The sequence below is a fragment of the Ochotona curzoniae genome, unplaced genomic scaffold (assembly GCF_017591425.1).
Source record: "Ochotona curzoniae isolate NIBS_2020 unplaced genomic scaffold, NIBS_Ocur_1.0 contig_2210, whole genome shotgun sequence".
NCBI lineage: Eukaryota > Metazoa > Chordata > Mammalia > Lagomorpha > Ochotonidae > Ochotona > Ochotona curzoniae.
The window spans coordinates 38,251,495-38,269,766 of record NW_024465369.1 but is presented as its reverse complement, the minus strand read 5'-3'; the positions used below and the strand labels follow the sequence as shown (position 1 = coordinate 38,269,766).

Below are 18,272 nucleotides of genomic sequence, written 5' to 3'. Positions count from 1 at the left end.
TGGTAGAAGCACAGACACTTGGGATATCTTCTGCTGCCTCTCCCAGGCCATTATCAGGAAGCTGGGTAGAAAGTGGAAAAGCTGGGAAGTGAACCTGCACCCACATGTGATGCCAGCATTGCAGGAATAGACTTCACTTGCTGTGCCACAATGCCTTCCGATTAAATGAACTTTTTTGAAATACCCTCACATATTTCCTGGTGCTTTTCTCCCAATATTATGTTTATGAAATTAATTATTCTTAATGTGCTGAAATGTATAACAACAATATATACTACTACAACAACATTTCTTTGTGTAAATACATATGTATACACATATATCACTCTTTATCCATTCTGTTATTGATACACTTTGAGCTATTTCTAAGCTACTTGCTATCGGAAATAATGATGCATGAACACTCTGTGCATGTCTCCTGTTTGTGAGGCTATGGTATGCTGAATAGTGACTGCTCCTGAAGGTCTCTATACCAATGATCAGAATATGTTATATACAGTAGGGGGGCTTTGAAGATTTGATTAAATCAAGATGCAGGATGTTTGGGGATTATTTTTGGTAATCTATAGCACAGTCACTGGAAGGGCAGAGTTAGACTGGAAAATGCTGTGCTACTTTGAAACACGGTAAGAATGAGACCATGGAGCAGGAAATGTGATTGTTTACAGAAATTAGGTAAGGCAAGGGGAATGGACTGTCCTCAAGAGTCTCAGTAAAGAAAGAAGCATTGCCAACTTTGATTTGCTTTTTTTTTTTTTCAAGCTGCTACATTCGTAGTGATTTTTATCAGCAGGAAGAAATTTATGAGTATATATTTGTGCAAGTTTATTTGATGTGTGTATGTATGATATTTTTGTTTATATTAAAGGCAGATTAAGAGAGAGAAAGAGAAGAAGACAAAGAGGAAGAGGAAGTTAGAAGAAATAGAGTAGGGAGGGAGAAACAGAAACAGAAGTTGAGAGAGATTGAGATTAATAAATTGATTTTTTTCCATCCTTTGGTTCACATAGCAAATGGTTGCAACAGCCAGGACTGGGCCATTCTGAAACTAAGGCCCAAGGACTTCATCCTGGTCTCTCATCTGATTGGCAGGGACCCAGTGGGCACCTGGGACTCCAAGAGTCAGTGTTGGCAATGCATGATTCCAGTGTCATGAACTGTGGCTTTTCCTGCTGTGGGACAACATCAGCCTCTTTACATTGTTGAAAGCATTTGATATGGTCATATTTTCACATTTTTAAGTCAGTCTGGTGCCTCATTGTGGTTTTGACTTGCATGTTTGTAATCATTGAAGAGGGAAATCATTGGTTTCTAACTTCAGAGATAGTGACAACCATAAACACAGTTGACACAAATACAGCATTTAAAATGATGAGTATTATTTGACTACTTAATGGAATTTCTTTGCACGCTTTGTCCTTGTCAAAAGTCTCTTTAAAAATGCCAACCAACTCTGACCAATGTTGCCAGCAGGACTCAGTGGTGCACCTCTTCCCCAGGTACCTTTTGGTTATGGTTGTACTGCACCATCCTAAGGGCAGCCTCCGCCTGGCTTTGGGTACGGCATGCCAGTTGTAAAGCTGGACCTATTCTTTGTATTGAAACAGTGTCTACTTTGCAGCCAGCAATGTGTTTTTTTCATGAAGGACCATTGTTTATTTCTAACTATAAACTGGATTCATGTGAGTTAAAAACTTATGCAATATTCCACATCATTTTAGAATGTATTTTCAAAGGAGATTTTCAATGTATATATATTTTTTTCACTTGAGATTATTTTGTTCCCCTCAGTCTTTCAAGTTTCCTCATGACTGATTTGCACTCTGTATTGCTTCGTGAATGGAAGAAACTTTAATACTGAATATCTTAGAATATATATATAGCTTACAGTATGTAAATATATGTATTATATATAAATATTTATATATAAATATATATAAATATATAGCTTACAGTATGTATATATACTGTAATATATATAGCTTACAGTATGTATTGTCTAAATGCATTTAATGTATTTTATCCAAAGAAAAACTACAGTAAAAAACTGGTATGTGACCATGCAGAACTGTCAGTGTTAACAAAGGCAGCACTGCAGATCCTAAGGTGGATTGCAGTGCTCTCCAAATTATTGGAAAAATGCATATGGACAACTTGCCTAATTTAAAATGAACACAGAAGGCCCTCTAACCAATGCAGGTTTCCCTATTGCACATATAGAAAATGATGACTTTCCTCACTGCGTATGTAACAGGTGCCCTTATAATGGGCTGGGTCCTGTATTTTTTCTGTGGTACTATTCCATGCAGGAACAAGGAACACATGATTTCAGTCTTGTGTGTATTTACTAACACTTCCCTGAAGTTTCTGTTGCAAATTGTTGTGTTTCAGACCACTGAGAGTACAAAACAGAGTTCAAAGAAAATATTGCTGCTGTTTAGTTTCTGTATGTAATTTGAAGTTACTTCATGCTAAAAGAAATTATTGGACTGTGAGAAAGATGCATAACAATATTTAATGACAAAATTGATGTTAAAAAGGAATTGTTTGCTATTTTTTAGCTTTAGGATTTTAGTTTTTCATATTTAAAGCATGTTAAATGGGAAAAAAAGAGTGTTGAAGGAGATAGCAAAAAGGGAGCTTTCCATCGATAGAATTCAGGTATTTGCAAATATAAGGGGTGTTTGAATAGCATATGGAAATAAATATATTTTAGAAAAAGTATGCATGTTTTTGCACCAAAAAGCTTATCTTTTAGTTCTGTTTTCCATAAACTTTTTGGTGTGCTGTCATGCAGAAACAACGTAAAGAACTTAAGAATATATTGTAAAGGAACCAAGAATATATTATTAAAAGGAGTTTATTATTGCAATATTGTGGCATAGCCAATCAAGTTGCTGTGTGGGATGCTAGAATTCTATTTGGGTGTGAGTTTGTGTCCTGGGTGGTGTACATCTGATTCAGCAACCTGCAAATGACCTGAGAAAAGCAGTGTCACAAGTGTTTGGGCCTTGTCACTCATGTAGGAGACCCAGATGAAGATCTTGATTTCTATTCTAGCCATTGTGGTTTCTTGGGGAGCAGGTTATTGGATGGAAAAGATGCTTCCTTCTATCTTTCCCCTGATTCTAACTCTGACTTTCAAAAAAAAAAAAAACTTTTAAAAGTAAGTTAGGGCCTGGCGTTGTAGCCTAGCAGCTAAAGTTTTTGCCTTGTATGTGCCAGGATCACTTGGGCACCAGTTCTAATCCAGGCGATTCTGCTTCCCGTCCAGCTCCCTGCTTGTTGCGTGGGAAAGCAGTCAAGGACAGCCCAAACGCCTTGAGACCCTGTACCTGTGTGGAAAATCTGGAGGAAGCTTCTGGCTTCTGGTTTCAGATTGGCTCAGCTCCAGCCATTGTGGCCACTTGGGGAGTGAATCATCAGATGGAGAATCTTCTTCTCTGTCTCTACTCCTCTATCTGACTTTCCAATAAAATGAAATAAATTTTTTTAAAAAGTACTTTATCGAATCTCCTATGTGACAGTGTTGGCTGTCAGTATCTCTGATGAGCACTAAATTGCAGTAAAACTGAATTGCAGTAAAACTGTATGCAGTATGCTTTTAGATATCCAAATTTCAGAACCGATCAGCATGGATACTTCATCTGCCATTTTAAGTGTCCTTGGAAGTCTTTGAACAGAATTATGCTTTTAGCAGCTTTATTTGATTGAAATTTATATTTTTAAAATATATTAATTCCCCTTTGAGTTCTTTAAGATTTATATTTTCATCAAAATCCAGGAAATTGAACATCATTTTTATATTTGGATAACATTTATTTTACAGATAATCTTCTGTAGTAAAATAGTGAAAAATATCATAAAATCATGCATGCATGGAATCCTCAAAAGATTAATGAAAAAGTGTATTGTAAAGAAATTATATATGTATTTAAAATTTTTTTTCACCAAAATAAAACAATTTTAAATCCAATTTTTCTATTTTTATGTTACAAATGTTCAGTTTTTTATACCGCTTGCTAAATTATTTTTTTATTTTTTATTTTTTATGTAAGTGGGAGAAATGATAAGTCTTATCATCCAGTTTTTTTATTTTTTATGTAAGTGGGAGAAATGATAAGTCTTATCATCCAGTTATATAAATGGAGAAAAAATCAAAGTGCTGTTGCCTCAAGCAATACAGATTAAGTCAGCTGACAGCCGACCGAGAACTAAGTCCTGGGCTCTTGATTTGCACTTTTGGCCTTGAATCCGTCTTTAGCCATACTCTTTTTGTTTTTTTTTTTTTAAAATAATCTTACATAGTTGATTAGGGTACAAAGGGTCAAGGACTATAAAAAGTGGGTAAGACCTTTGTTTCCACATTAATATCATCATTTTTTCCCCCTGTATCTGGGGTCAGGGGAGAAACAAAAGGATAAGCCCTTCCCAGCCTTCCACCCATCCCAGGTCCCCAATGTGAGGCATGCTCCAAGGGTCCTGCTCAAGCAGTTTTGATAGTTCAACAGTTCTGAATTGCTGCCATCCTCGCTGTTCCAAGCACGGTGAAATCTATTCAGAATCCATGGGCTGACATGGTCTCTTCATGGTTGGGGTTCTGAGATGAGCAGTTCAGTTGGAGGGATCTCCAAAGAAACTTTGTCTGAGGTGATCCTAGACCTGATTCTTGTGTGTGTTTGCCAGTACAGGGTCTGGCACCATCCATCGCCCCAAACAATTTATGCACATGCTGGTCATTGCAGTTTCTGGGTCAGTTCTGTTTTCAGCCCTGCCTTCCATGCAGACCAATGGTTGTTGCAGTCCTGCCCGATTTTGCCCACTTCATGCTTGGCCCTCATGTAAACCAGTGGTAGCTGCAGCCTAATTGAGGTAACTTCCCATAACCCCCACCAGGCCTGTCCCCTACTCTGGTTCCTGTGCTTGCCACTATGTACTGCAGACTTATTCACATCCCATTTAGCTCTCGTAGATGTCCATGGGCCTTGAAGCCTAGTTCAACCCAACAACCCTACTATCCAGCCCACACACATACTGGCTGGTGCCTTTCTGTCTAGCCACCACTGCCCCTTGTCCTGGTTTTTGTGCTCTCCGGTGGGAGTGGTAACCCAAGAGGGAGGTGCCCACTATTTCCCTTCTAGGCCACTCCCATTCCCAGATTATGCACTCTCCAGGTGGTTCTGGAGTTTAACTTGATAGAATTAGTCCCCAGTGCCAGCATCTGCCAAATGATGCTGTGGCTAAATCCAACCAACCCTCACCCACTCTAATTTTTGTTTGCACCAATCAGAACAGTCAGCCCAACCTGGCTTTTACCTGACCTAGTTAACATGAGGCCCACAGGTGTTGTAGCCCTGTCTGGTCTGGTCTGCCCCCATCCCAACTCAGGCTCTCCAGTGGGAGTGGTTGTCCAGCAGGGGAGCCCACATTCCCCCTGCCGACTTTTCCCCCTCCCTTCCTGGTTCTCATGTATGCTGTTTGGGTGCTACGGCCATATGTGGTACAGTTCACCTCACCTTGGCATTCCATAATGTGTACTGGTATGTGTGTGATTGAACCTGGCCCGACCCACACTCTATTCTGGTGCTTGGATTCATCAGTGGGTGATGTGAACTGGTTTAGCCTGGTCTTCCCCTATCCTATGCCAAATGTATGCCCTTGGGTATCTTTCTTTGGCCTGGTTTGGGTTGCTTCCTGTCATGGTTCTTGCACTTACCTGCAGGGACTGTGTCCCAACAATTGAATTTCCAAGCTCCTCCATTAGAACCTCTCCCTATGCCAGATTTTACGCATACTGGTGGGTCCATGGGCCAACCCTACTTAGTCCACCTCCTGTCCTTGTAGGAACAGTGGCCTTTCCTTGCTGGCCTTCAATCCATTCCGGTTCTTACTATTGGATGTTTCAACCCAGCCAATGCTTTTCCATACCTAGACACTGCTCACCCATGGCTCAGTAGAGGCAGAGACCTAACTAGTCTGTCCTACATCTACCTGGGTTCTCCAGAGCCCCAAATGGTGCTGGAGTCTAGCCCAGTTAAGTCTGCCCAGCCCCAGTCCACACTTGTGCCAAGGTACACTGCAGCCATATCCATACCAGATCGCAGCCCCCATTTTGGCCATCTTATATCAGCATTTTCTGATGTTGAAATTTCCCTAAGACATGTCACTGTCAGTAGCAGGTGAATTGAACATGGGGGACATTCTCAAAAATTAAACACTGATTTTTTTGGAAAGTCCTTACTTATGAATTAACACCTTTTCCCTTTTTCAGTTATTACCAGGACAAATATAAGAGTTGTAACCATGTGTCATAGTAATAAAGAGATTTTTTTTGAGAAATTTGTAAACTAAGACAAAAACTTGTATATAATATTTAATAATTTAATGTGTCTAGTGAGAACCTGGGAGACAGAATCCCATGAATTCACAAAGCTATGGAATGCTGTCTCACAATTTATTGACTATAATGTCTCTCTAAGTTTCCCTCCAAGATTAAATTCTGATTATAACTGCATCATTAAATGGAGTAGTTGTCAGTTGAGCAGCAAGAGAGAGCTGAGGCAAGGAGGTGTAACAGCAGTTGTTAAGGTAGTAAAAAGGTCTGTGTCCCCACAATATGGCAACAACTTTGTAGATACCTACATCATGACAATTAAAATAATAAAGCTCAACTGCTTAAAGTCAAGCTTGTCAGACAGCTTGCCTTGGTAGTTTCTTGGAATACCTCTCTGTGGATAGAGTCAGAAATAAGTTGTCAAAGGCCCAGTGACTACAGAATGAGGGATATATTAGGTTATACTAGGTTACACACTGTCACAGAGCAAGAATTGAGATATGCACTGGAAGCAGGTCTAGGGGCATAACACTGAGCAGCCCAATGGAGAGAAGCAGTCTTGCTATTTGAATGACAAGTTAACAAGCAGCTGAGTGGCAGGTTAACCAGCTGAGCTCCACACTGTCCTGGGGGCATAAGTCCTGGAGAAATGCTGAGACACTGACTGGTGGGATGCAGAAGAATATGAATAGCGTTTTATAGATGAGATCACATTGCAGCTTGTTCATTTTATCTAACATTGTGTTTCCCTGATTCATGTTGATCTAAATAGCTCTAGTTTATTCAAATGAATTATTATATTTTATCAAATTAAGAGATCATAATTTTTTATTGTTTCTCTAGTGGTCAGCATTCAAGTAGTTTGCTATTATTTTACTTTCAAAGCTGATGTTTCAGTAGACATTTGTGTATCTGTCTTCTGTACACTTTGCAAAACTCTAAATTTATACCAAAGGGTGAAATGTAGGGCCTTAATGACTTTTCTATATTTTGCATGAAAATGATTAAAAAATTATTGCACACCTGTAATATGCTAGGGTAAAGCAATACATAAGAGAGAAAAATTTCTACTCTCTGGGAGAAAACAAAATTTTCCCTGTAGGGACAAGTAGCTTAGATAATTTCAGAAGATACTGAGAGCTAGATAGTAGATTGTGCTATTCTCTGCTTCAAGATCTGCTATGATTTTCTACTGTGTTTAGGGTTGGATGTATCTCTTCTCCATGTCTACAAGACTTGGCAGCATTTGTTCCTTGCTTCCCTCTTTCACTCTCCCAATTTTTCTCTACACACTAATACACTAACCTTGAAGTCTTTGGAGCTTAATAAGCTTTTATCAACTTAATGTCTTTCATATGTAGTGTTCCATCTTTCTGACAAGTTTTTGACACTTTGCTTTTTTACTCATGATTTGAACCTCAGTCTGCTCTTTCTGTTCTCAGAAAGTACTTCTACGAGTCTCATAAACATAGGCCCCTGCCGTTCAATCTCTCTTATGTATCTGTTTCTTTCCCTCTCCATCATTTGGCACGGTAAGTCCCTGCTCAGCCTTCCTCCCACATGCAGATTCAGTGAATTTGCAGTAAACATTCTATATTTTAGAATTTTTAGTTAAAGATCATATATTTTATTTGGATCTCAGTTCCCTTAAATTTCTTTAAACCAGTGCAATTTACATGGCTTTATTTTATTTTCATGGTTTTTTTTTTTGCCTCTCATGATGTTGATATACATTTTAAAAGATCTAACCTACTGCTGCCTGTGACGCTGACCCATGAACCTCTCCTTTATAAATATAAATTTTACCTTTGTAATTAATAAGGAATATTTGTGGTGGCACTTTGAGGCTATAAGAACATCTTATTTCAAAACAGCTTTCCACCTAATTGGATTAGCATTTATTAATGCACCTGGTTTTTAACTATTATTATGTTGCAAGGTGTGAAACAGATATTATATAATTTTCTCATCCTGTCTTCAGTTTTTAGCTGGCATGCTATACCCAAGTCTTTATCTAAGCCCCCCGCTTCTCCCCCTGACTTTTTTTGTTAAGTATTTGGAAATATCACTGTGAACTCAAATTCTTTTCAATTTGACTAGAAATAGTCATTTGCATTTTTTCTTACATGATACTTAATATTTAGTTATCATTGTGAAATAAGTTAATAAATAACACGTTGTGGTTTTACAGCAAAAGCACTTGCCCTTTCCCAGTTTTGATGTATTGTAGTTAGGTTTAAAGTTCCCCTCTTCATTTACCCCAGCTAACAACGATGGCTGTGATGCACTGTGTTTATTTTCCTTTGGTAAATTAAAGATGAAATAGCATCTGTTGCTGTGATAAATTATCTATGGGAGAAAGTTTCCATTGGTTTCACATACAGAAGTACAGTGTTCTTTGCTTCTCCCTGACAATAGTGCACACTCAAATAATGTTTTCTCCATCATATTTGTAGGATCGGCGATTCAATGACGAAATCGATAAGCTAACAGGATACAAGACAAAGTCATTACTGTGCATGCCTATACGAAGCAGTGATGGTGAGATTATTGGTGTTGCCCAGGCGATAAATAAGATTCCTGAAGGTGCTCCATTTACTGAAGATGATGAAAAAGTAAGATTTTTGGATCTTCCATATTTTGTACTTTGGTTTTGATCATTGATTGCTGTATTTTCTGAAAACACTAGAATTATGTGAATAGCTGTCGAATTACCCCATTCATGGGTCAAAGGGCTTTTCTTCATGCTTCATAAAATACAATTGGGTGTTTTTTTACATTTCATAGATTGTAATATAGTAAAAATAATGCATCATCTTTTTTTTTTAAGCTTGCTTTTCATTATAGGGCTCAGCAGTATTGTTGTTTTCAGGTCTTTATGACCCCTACAAGTAAAGCTTTTAATTGAAGATCACAGAACTGCCACACATGGCCCCAGGGAAGACAGGGATTAGAGCAGGATAACTGTGTTCCAGAAGCTCAGCATTTTCTCTTGTAGTTTTATAACTATGGTGAATATTGTTTTCTGAGTTTTTATTTAAAAACCTCCATAAAATGAATGTTATTTAATTGTTATTTCAAATTGCTAATAAAAAGAGCATTTTTTTTGTCCCCAAATAGCAGTTGACCTTGGTAGAAATGAAGTACTTTTTTTTCTTCGCTCTGAAATTTTAATTTTCACTGGTTGTTTATTCACTGGTTTATAATTAAAAGAAAGACTTTTCAAAGAGCTGAAGTGCTCGCTTTGGAGCTCTTGCTTTCAAACTAAATAGGATCTGATTGAGCATTTATAAGATTTTTGGTACAAGCAAATTTGGCTTAAGTTTGGTAACTTCCGTATTCCTAACTGATGAGAAGATATATAATCTAATCTTGCAGACATGAGTTTGTTGTTTTTGAAATCTGATTTTTTGATGCATTAACATAATACAAATGTGCTGGTGCAGAAAATCAATGCAAAATATGGTTGTAAAGACAGAAAAGGGTGTCTGAATCAAGAGAGTTCTTCATTGTAGACATTTCTATGCTGGAATCAGAACAACTGAAGTCCTGGTAATGATTTATGTTCTCTTAAGAATGAGAGAAGTTTCAGATTATTTCTTGCCAATTCAGTGGATAGCATGTGCAAGATTTGGGTAGGATATAGAAGGCATGAAGATAAACTTAAAATATGTCATGTCAGTTGGCAGATGCTCACATGAGGGGCAAATTCTGTCAAGTTAAACTCAGAAGCACCTGGAGAGTGCAAGGTCCAGGAGTAGGAGTGGACCCATTAGTTGCCACTCTGACTGGTGAGCATGAGAACCAGGATTGGGGCGTGCATGGCTAGACAGAGAATGGCACCTGCTGGTAAGGCTGGTTGGGGAGAGCTAGGCTTCATTGCCTATTGATTTATATGAGAGCTGAATGGTATGGGGAACAGACTGGATCAGTCTGCTGTACATACTGGCAAGCATGGGAACCAGGGCAAGGAGTGGACCTGGTGGGGGTTATTGTGGGTCACTCTGAGTAGGATGCAGCTCCTACTGCTTTTGCGTGCGGGCTGAATGTGCAGTGGGCAGGATCAGGATGGGCTCTAGCACTTATTGATTTGAAGACAGGGCTGGAGACAACTGACCCAGCAATTACAACCACCAGTGTGGGCAACAGATTGTGCCTGACCCTGTACTGGTAAGCACACACAAGAACCAGGTCTGGGATCACCTCTGATAAAGTTTTGGTGGTGATCTTCCTAACTGAATCACTGGACTCAGAACTCAACCATGGAGAGTACTGCAGGTTCTAAGGTGGAGCGCATGTGTCAGAGCTGGGCTTAGATGGAGCAATGTATGGCATATCCAGGTGCACATGGGGAATATGGCAGTACACTGCAGCCTGCAGAGGACACCTGGTACCGTAACAGAGGACAGAGCACAGAACAAATTGATCAACTGCTGCAACTGAGTGTTGGCAGTAAATATCTGGGCAAAGAGAGATGCTAGGGTGAAGTATGTCAACCAATGGATTCTGTAAAGATTTCATTGTGTTCAAAGTGGCAAGATCGGCAGTATTTCAGAATTGTGGAACTAGTAGGTGCCTGAAGGGTGGTGCACCCAGAGTGGGAGACAGTTCTCTCTATCTTTTGCTGAAACTCTCTTCTCCCCACAGTTTGCTTCTTTGTCAATTTAAGTTCAAGCATTCACTCCATGATAAACCTACAGTAAAAGTTCAGGGTAATTTTCAACTTCTTCAAGGAAAAAGAGGTCATAAACAGTGACCTTGCCTATTTCAGCCCAAGGGTGAAGCATCTTCAAGATGAGTCAAATTTTCTCCTGCAGAAATGGCTGACCATACATGGCAAACTTCTAGTATGTTAGTATACTAGCTGAGTCTTTCTTTGTCTCCCTGCTGAACCTTATCAACCTTATCTGCTGAACTGTATCACACAGCTTACTGTGTGTCCCTCCTGTGCAATTTTTCCACTTGGCTGTTTTTACATTCTCACTTATGATAAATGAATTCCCTATACTGAAATATCTTATAAACAGACAATTACTGGATCATAAATGATAACAGAACATGACCCAGATTCTCTTCAGTGGTCAGCCTAGAAAGCCAAATCGTATTATCTGAAGGCATCAGCCCATAAGAATCAGGATTTGGTGAATGTCTGCAGTGTCCCTAGATTTTTGCTCCTATGTTTTTGTCTACCACCACATGCTTTCAGTATAGAACCATCCAGAGAAAGCAAGTATCATTCCCAAACCAATTACCTAAAATGCAGTGCTTCTAGTTGCTCTGCCTTCAGCTTCCTCAGGCCAGCAACTTTCAATCAGAGCAGACCTAAGGTCTTTGTTTCACCGTGAATCTTGTCTGCCCACCTTGAAGCCTGCCAAAAGCAAGTTGTGGTGACTGACTTCCTTGTTACACTGAGATTTAAATCGGTAGACTCTGTAAAACACAAGCTATATGCCAGATACACTTTGGATGGTGGATTTTCCACAATGAGAAAAGAGAATATGATAGTTTTTCTTTGTAAAGCTTATTTTATTGATAGCAACTGAAACATTTTTAGTATTTAGGAGCATAAAGAAACTTAGCACCCTGCCCTGCCTCCTGCCCATATTCCCTATCCATTCTTCTCCTTCCTTATTTTTCCTTTTTTTAAAAAATTAAATTGTTTTCCACATACACTTTTTTAAAAAAAGTTTTATGGCTTTCCCAGGCCATTTCCAGGAATATAGTTCAGAGGTGGAGCACCTGGCATTGCAGGCGCTGACAATACCTGTGTGCCACAATACCGGCCCTGTGTTATAGTCCAAACATAGACTCCTCTCTGTGGGCTGAGGAAGTTAAGAGGCATACATGACATAGCTGGGTTATAGGTGTTCCAGAGGGATAGAGAAAGGACTGTGGTACAGCAGGAAAGAGAATGTTAGGAGTTGATGAAAGTTCATATTCTGATATTAAGGGACTTGGTACATCTTCCCAATGCTTTTGTTATCTAACAGGATTTGACATCGTTATTTATTTATTTATTTATTTTTTTAAAAGTGGAACAGGGCAAAGAATTGCCTTGTAAACTCTGTGGCTACACATGGCTTGGATAAGAGAGAGTGATCTGTAATTATATGTTAGAAATAATAGGCGCTGTTTATAGGAAAAATTGTTGTTGGAGACCTCAAATAAGTTGCTGTGAATTCTATTTACTGGAGGTTTCCAATTAAGACAGATAATTGTCTTCTTCAAATAGCTAGTTCAGTGTTCATCTAAATAAGCAGCAAGGTTGCTACTTTTCTTCTTAGAATGTGGAAATACTTGAATTGGAGGAATTTTGATAGCTTAAAGCAGGTTTTTTTAAACTAAAATAATAATTTAGTAGAATTTTACAAGTATCTGGCTACTGTGGATTTGGGTATCTGTCTTGTTATAAAAACTTTTAAAAACATATAACTAGTATATGTGCATTATTTTACTATGTTACTATATAATAGTATATTTAATCACTGTATTTCTTAGCATTTAGGTTGCTTGTAAAACTCTTGCTGCTGTAAAACTAGTAAAAATTAATAAATTTAAAAATTAATTTCACATTGTATAAGCTAGTGTTTAGGATCGTTGTGTCAAATTATTTCAGTATTAAGGTTTAGACAGTTTTATTGAGATACAACTCACATACCTCACTGTTCAGTCATAGTTTTAAGACTTTTTTTTAAAGATTTATTTATTTTTATTGGAAACTCAGATACACAGAGAGGAGGAGAGACAGAGAAGAAGATCTTCCAATCTGTTGAGCCACTCATCAAGTGTCTACAATGGCTGGAGCTTAGCCAATCTGAAGCCAGGAGCCCGGTGCTACCTCTGGGTCTCCCACGCAGATGTAGGGTCCTAAGTCTATGTGCCATCCTCTACTGCTTTTCCAGGCGACAAGCAGGGAGCTGGATGAGAAGCGGGGCCACTGGGATTAGTATCCATAAGGGATCCCGGCACGTGCAAAGCAAGGACTTTAGCCACTAGGCTACTGCACTGGGCCCCGTTCTAAGATTTTTAAATTTTATTTGTGGAGATGTATCACCATAACCACATTCAATTTCATTGCTCAAAATGATACCCAATACCTATTAGCTATCACTTTCTATTTCCTCCAAGTTCTTGTAGTTTTAGGCAGTCACCAATTTACTTTCTGCTTCTGTTGATTTTCCTTTTTTTTTTTTCAAAAAAATTCATATAAATAGAATTATACACTATGTAATCTTTGGTAGCTTGCGTCTTTCACTTAGCATAGTGTTTTGAAGTTCTGTGTTTTTTATGGTTAAATAATACCCCCATTGTGCGGATATATCACATTTTGTTTGTCCATTCATTACTTGATGATCATTTGAATTATTTCCATGTCTTGACTATTATGAAAAATGTTGCTCTGAGCATCCATAAAAACACACTTGTGTGATGGCGTTTTCATGTCTCTTGGGTATAGTCTTATGAGTGGAATTCCGGTGAGTGGAATTAGGGCTAATGCTACTGTTTAACCCTTTAAATTCCTACCAGACTATTTTCTGACAGGGGGTCACTGGCTTTTATTCCCACCAGCAATGTATGAGGGTTCCAATTTTCTCTTTATCCATATCAGTTATTATCTATCTTTAATTATAGCCATTTGGTGGGCATGAAGTGCTGTAATATTGTGGGTTTGATTTGTTTCACCCTGACGACTAATGATGTTGAACATTTTTCATGTGCTTATTAATTGGTGGTATATTTATTTTTAAGTCTCTTGATGAATCTCACCCATGTTCTTTTCTGAAAATTATATTGCTTTTTAATGCTAATGGCATTGTACCAGTTCATTGAAGTTTTCCCAGCATAAATATTATAGTTTTAAAATTGCATTTCCTGCATTTATAATTTCACTTATTTCCATTCTTTTGATTTATTGTGTGTAACCTGAAACCCAAAACGAATTCATCAGCCGTTGACCTATGTGATATATTTTTTGACTAGAAAAAAAGAAACAAATTATTTAAACTGATGCCAGCCAATCTGATCATATACAACTTCAAGATAACTTGTAATAGCTTATAGGTACAACCGTTAGAAAGTTGAGTTAGTTGGGAGTTGATTACCATCCTGTCACCTTGGTGTTTGATTTTAGTAAAGCAGATCTCAAGTCAAATCCTACCTTAATGTAGATACTTATATTTATTTATTTTTAATAAAAGTAACTCTTGAGATAAAATTATTTTCAGAATGGGGCACACAGTAGACATAGCTGCATAATCTATGTAAGTGATGCAGCCAAACAAAAAAGATTGTGTTGAATCTGTACATTGCTTTCATTATGATGGATGTTTTGAAAATATTGTTTTTTCTTACACAGAAGAATTAGACATTTTTCTATTTTTAAAATGTGTCTTCTTTCATTAGTTTTATAATTTTCATTGTAGATGTCTTTCACATCCATGATTAAATTTATGCTAAGGTTGCAAAGTCTTTATAGCTTTTGTGAATGGGATTGCACTTAGAAGTTATTTCTCAGCAAGATTGTTATTGTTGTATTAAAAATGTTTTTGTGTGGTGAACTTGTTTTCCCTAATTTTGATGAATTCTTGTAGTGGTTCTAATAGTCTCTTGGAGGGCCTGTGGTTCCCACCAAGAATCATGGCATCAGCAAACATTAGTAATCTTATTTCATCATTCCGATTTGTTTCCCCATACTTGCTTTCTATCCCTAACACCTCTGGCTAAAAATTCCAGAAATATACTGAATAAGAGTGATGAATGTGGACATCTTATGTGGTGCACAAAGACATTTGTTTAAACAAATAATTATTGGTAAGTCAGATAGTTCACAAATTGTGTTTGGAAAGTTGATGAAGTAAAGGGTTTCTTTGTATTAGGTGGCCTAAACACCCCTTGCAATATTTCTGAAGTAAGATTTTGCTGCTTCAGAGATTGCCTGCAATTAGAATTCTTAGGCCAAGTGGAAAGACAGGACAGCCTCAGGATCTATTTCTAAGATACGTATTTGAAATGTATAGTTTTTGTGCTTTATTAATTCCCGGGGAATTGTTTCTGCTATATTACCTCCAATAGATATGTCTTGATTGTCATTAATTACAGTAATCAGAGTTAATGTCTAATATCCATTATGCTGATTAACAAGCTACTACTTTCAATGAAATCAATTTCTAACTCTAGCAAAGTTTGAAACATTTTGTGCATTTATGCATTTATTTATTATTTTTGAAGGTAGAGAAGTTGTGGGAAGAGAGAGAATTTTCTGTGCCCTAGTCTAGTCCATAGATACCCTAAACAGCCAGGGTTTTGCCAGTCCAGAGCTAGGAGTCCAGGAATCAATCAGATTTCCATTGTGGGAGATAAAAACTGAAGTACTTGACCATTAAAGTACCTGCATTTTCCCAGAATGCAGTAGCAAGAAGCTGGAATCAGAAGTAAATGAGCTAAGGCTCTAGCCCAGGCCTTTTGATGGGTATGTAGGCATTCCAAATGGCTTTTGTTTATTTTCTCATAGTGATGGAGGCTGGAGGTCTGATATCAAGGTGTTGACTCTTTCTAGTTGTTTATTTGAAAAACTAAGTTATGGAGAAAGAGAGAGGGGAAAAAAAAAAGAGAGAGATTGTTTATGTGTTAGTTCACTCCCCAAATGGTTCCATCAGCTCAAGTTGGGCCAGGCCAAGCCTGGAGTCAGGAGCTTTTAGGTTTCACATGTGATTTTGGAGCCTAAATATTTGGGATATTCTCTGCTGTTTTTCCCGTCACATCAGCATGGAACTGGATCAGAAGTAGAGCAGCAGGAACAGGTGCCTTTACAGGTTGTTCGTGTTCCAGGCAGCAGGTTTACCCACTGTGCTACTGTGCTGACCCAGCAAGTGGTGTCTGAACTGCTCTACCAAACACTTTCTCCTGAAGTATAAATTCTTGATAAGACAGTGTCTTCTCCTTGATGGCTTATTAAGCTTACTCCATCCACATGCATAATTATAGTTATCACAGTAGTATGCAGACTCTCTCAGTATTTTCTTCTTAAATGAGAAAATTATGGGAATATGTGTTTATCTTCTACTCTGATCATTGCTTTGTATATATGATCTTATTTTATCCTTATGACACCTCTGTGGCTCATTATTTTTCTTATTGCATGGATGGCAGCTGAATCTAAGAGATTTTAAGAATGTGTTTAGGAACACTTGCCTTGAACTGACAAGTCAAGAATTATCTGTGCCTATTTGGCATGGCACCAAAGGATATTTGGCAATGTTCATTCTTTTCCTAGTGGTTCATCTTCACATTAGGTACTCTCAAACACATAGACTGTGATTTTCTTGTGCATATATATGGGTATTTGAGTAAAGTTTTCAAGTGTTAAATGCTTAATAAATATTGATGTTTGGCACAATGGCATTTCAGCCACCAAAAAAGTGTTTAATTTTTGAGCTTCAGATTTATAAAAATATAGAAGCACTATCAGACTAAGGAATTAGGGACCATTACAAAACAATGATGACTTCATAAATATGCAAATTTGAAGAAGAAAATGTTTCAATTTCAGAACATTTTGAAATTTATGTTTTTGTACATTTTTCCTTCCTGAGAATAAGGATATGAGGATCAATTTAACATTAACATTTTTGCCTTACAAAGATGTTCTTCAAGTCAGAATTTATAAATAGTGTTCAGTTACGCAGAGTGGTGAAGTGAGTAAATTACATTGCAGTTTACTCAGATTATGTTTATGTTTAGCGAATTTTGGGGTGTGCTGTATAAATGAAGCTATATTATATTCCTTGGAGAATTTTTAAAAAGCATTTAATATATTTTGTGATACACTTCATAATTCCTATTTTATTGTATTGATGTAAGATATATATAAGGATATTTATTTTTTTCCTTTTCATCTTTTCTATAGTGAAGGTAGAAATGAAGTCACTTTTTGGGGTCATTTTCCGTTGTTTCTTTTTATTTCTCCCACAGGTACCCTAAATAATATTCAGGCTAGGTATGATCACAGGTTATTTTCACTGGCAGATTCTGATTTCATTGCCAATCAACAGAGAAGCATTTTCCCTTCCCCTTTTATATTCTGCACACTCCACTTAGAAATGAGAAAAAGTCTCAAAGGTAGGCAGCAAGGTCACCCAAGGGAGGGCCCACGCAGTAGTGAGAGCTTGGTAAGAGGGAGAAAAAGTAATGAACAGTTTTCAAAAATGAGGTTATGTAAGTTAGAACTGCCCAGAGATGCTTTGAAAGTCTATTAGACACAGTTCTTGAAAGGGAGTTTAAATAAGACTAAAATGCAATAACAAAACTCTCTTACAAGAGAGAATTCACAATGATTCTTCTGGAGAATTAATTGACACCATCAGAAGGTTGGAACATTCTTTATACATCTGTAAAATGTGTTTGGTGTGTTGGAAGAATTGCTGTCCATAGCATATAATAAATGACTGTGAGAAATCAATAGCTTTTCTTTAAAGTGCCTCCCAGTGTTAAATAGCATTAAGTAATGCCACAGCATCTGGGAAACTTTGCTCCATGTTAAGAGCTTGATTATTTAGTATAATTCATTTCTAAAAACCTATTCATCTCTGCTTTCTCTCTTTAAAAAATGTTCTGATTATTTTTGCCAAGTTCTTAATACTGACATCAGTTTTGTTTATCATTATTTCTCGATGATACTTGCATGTTAGTGTAACTGAAATTTGTTCTAGGCAGTTTGTTCCATTTTCTACTTCTAAACCCAGAATGAGGTATCACATTGTGCCTTTATTTCTCCCCTGTTATGAACCCAGTGGACCTGGTTTTGGATGAACCTGTAATTCATTTCTACTTTTCAGTAGTTTAATTCTAAGTCTTGCTTTGCTGTTTATATCACATAACCCTCATGATCAGATAGTTATAGGACATAATGCATAATGGTAGTTTTGCTACTCCTATCGGT

At 37.5% G+C, this 18,272-nt stretch overlaps 1 protein-coding gene across 2 annotated transcripts in view; it reads left to right on the top strand.

Annotated features, from left to right (window-relative positions):
• Window positions 1–18,272, top strand: part of PDE11A (phosphodiesterase 11A) — a 387,926-nt gene that overhangs the window by 61,587 nt on the left and 308,067 nt on the right. For both annotated transcript variants that reach the window (XM_040971787.1, XM_040971785.1), the window contains exon 2: window positions 8,791–8,949. In XM_040971787.1, the coding sequence (XP_040827721.1) occupies window positions 8,791–8,949 (159 nt within the window). The remainder of the gene's footprint in view (window positions 1–8,790; window positions 8,950–18,272) is intronic.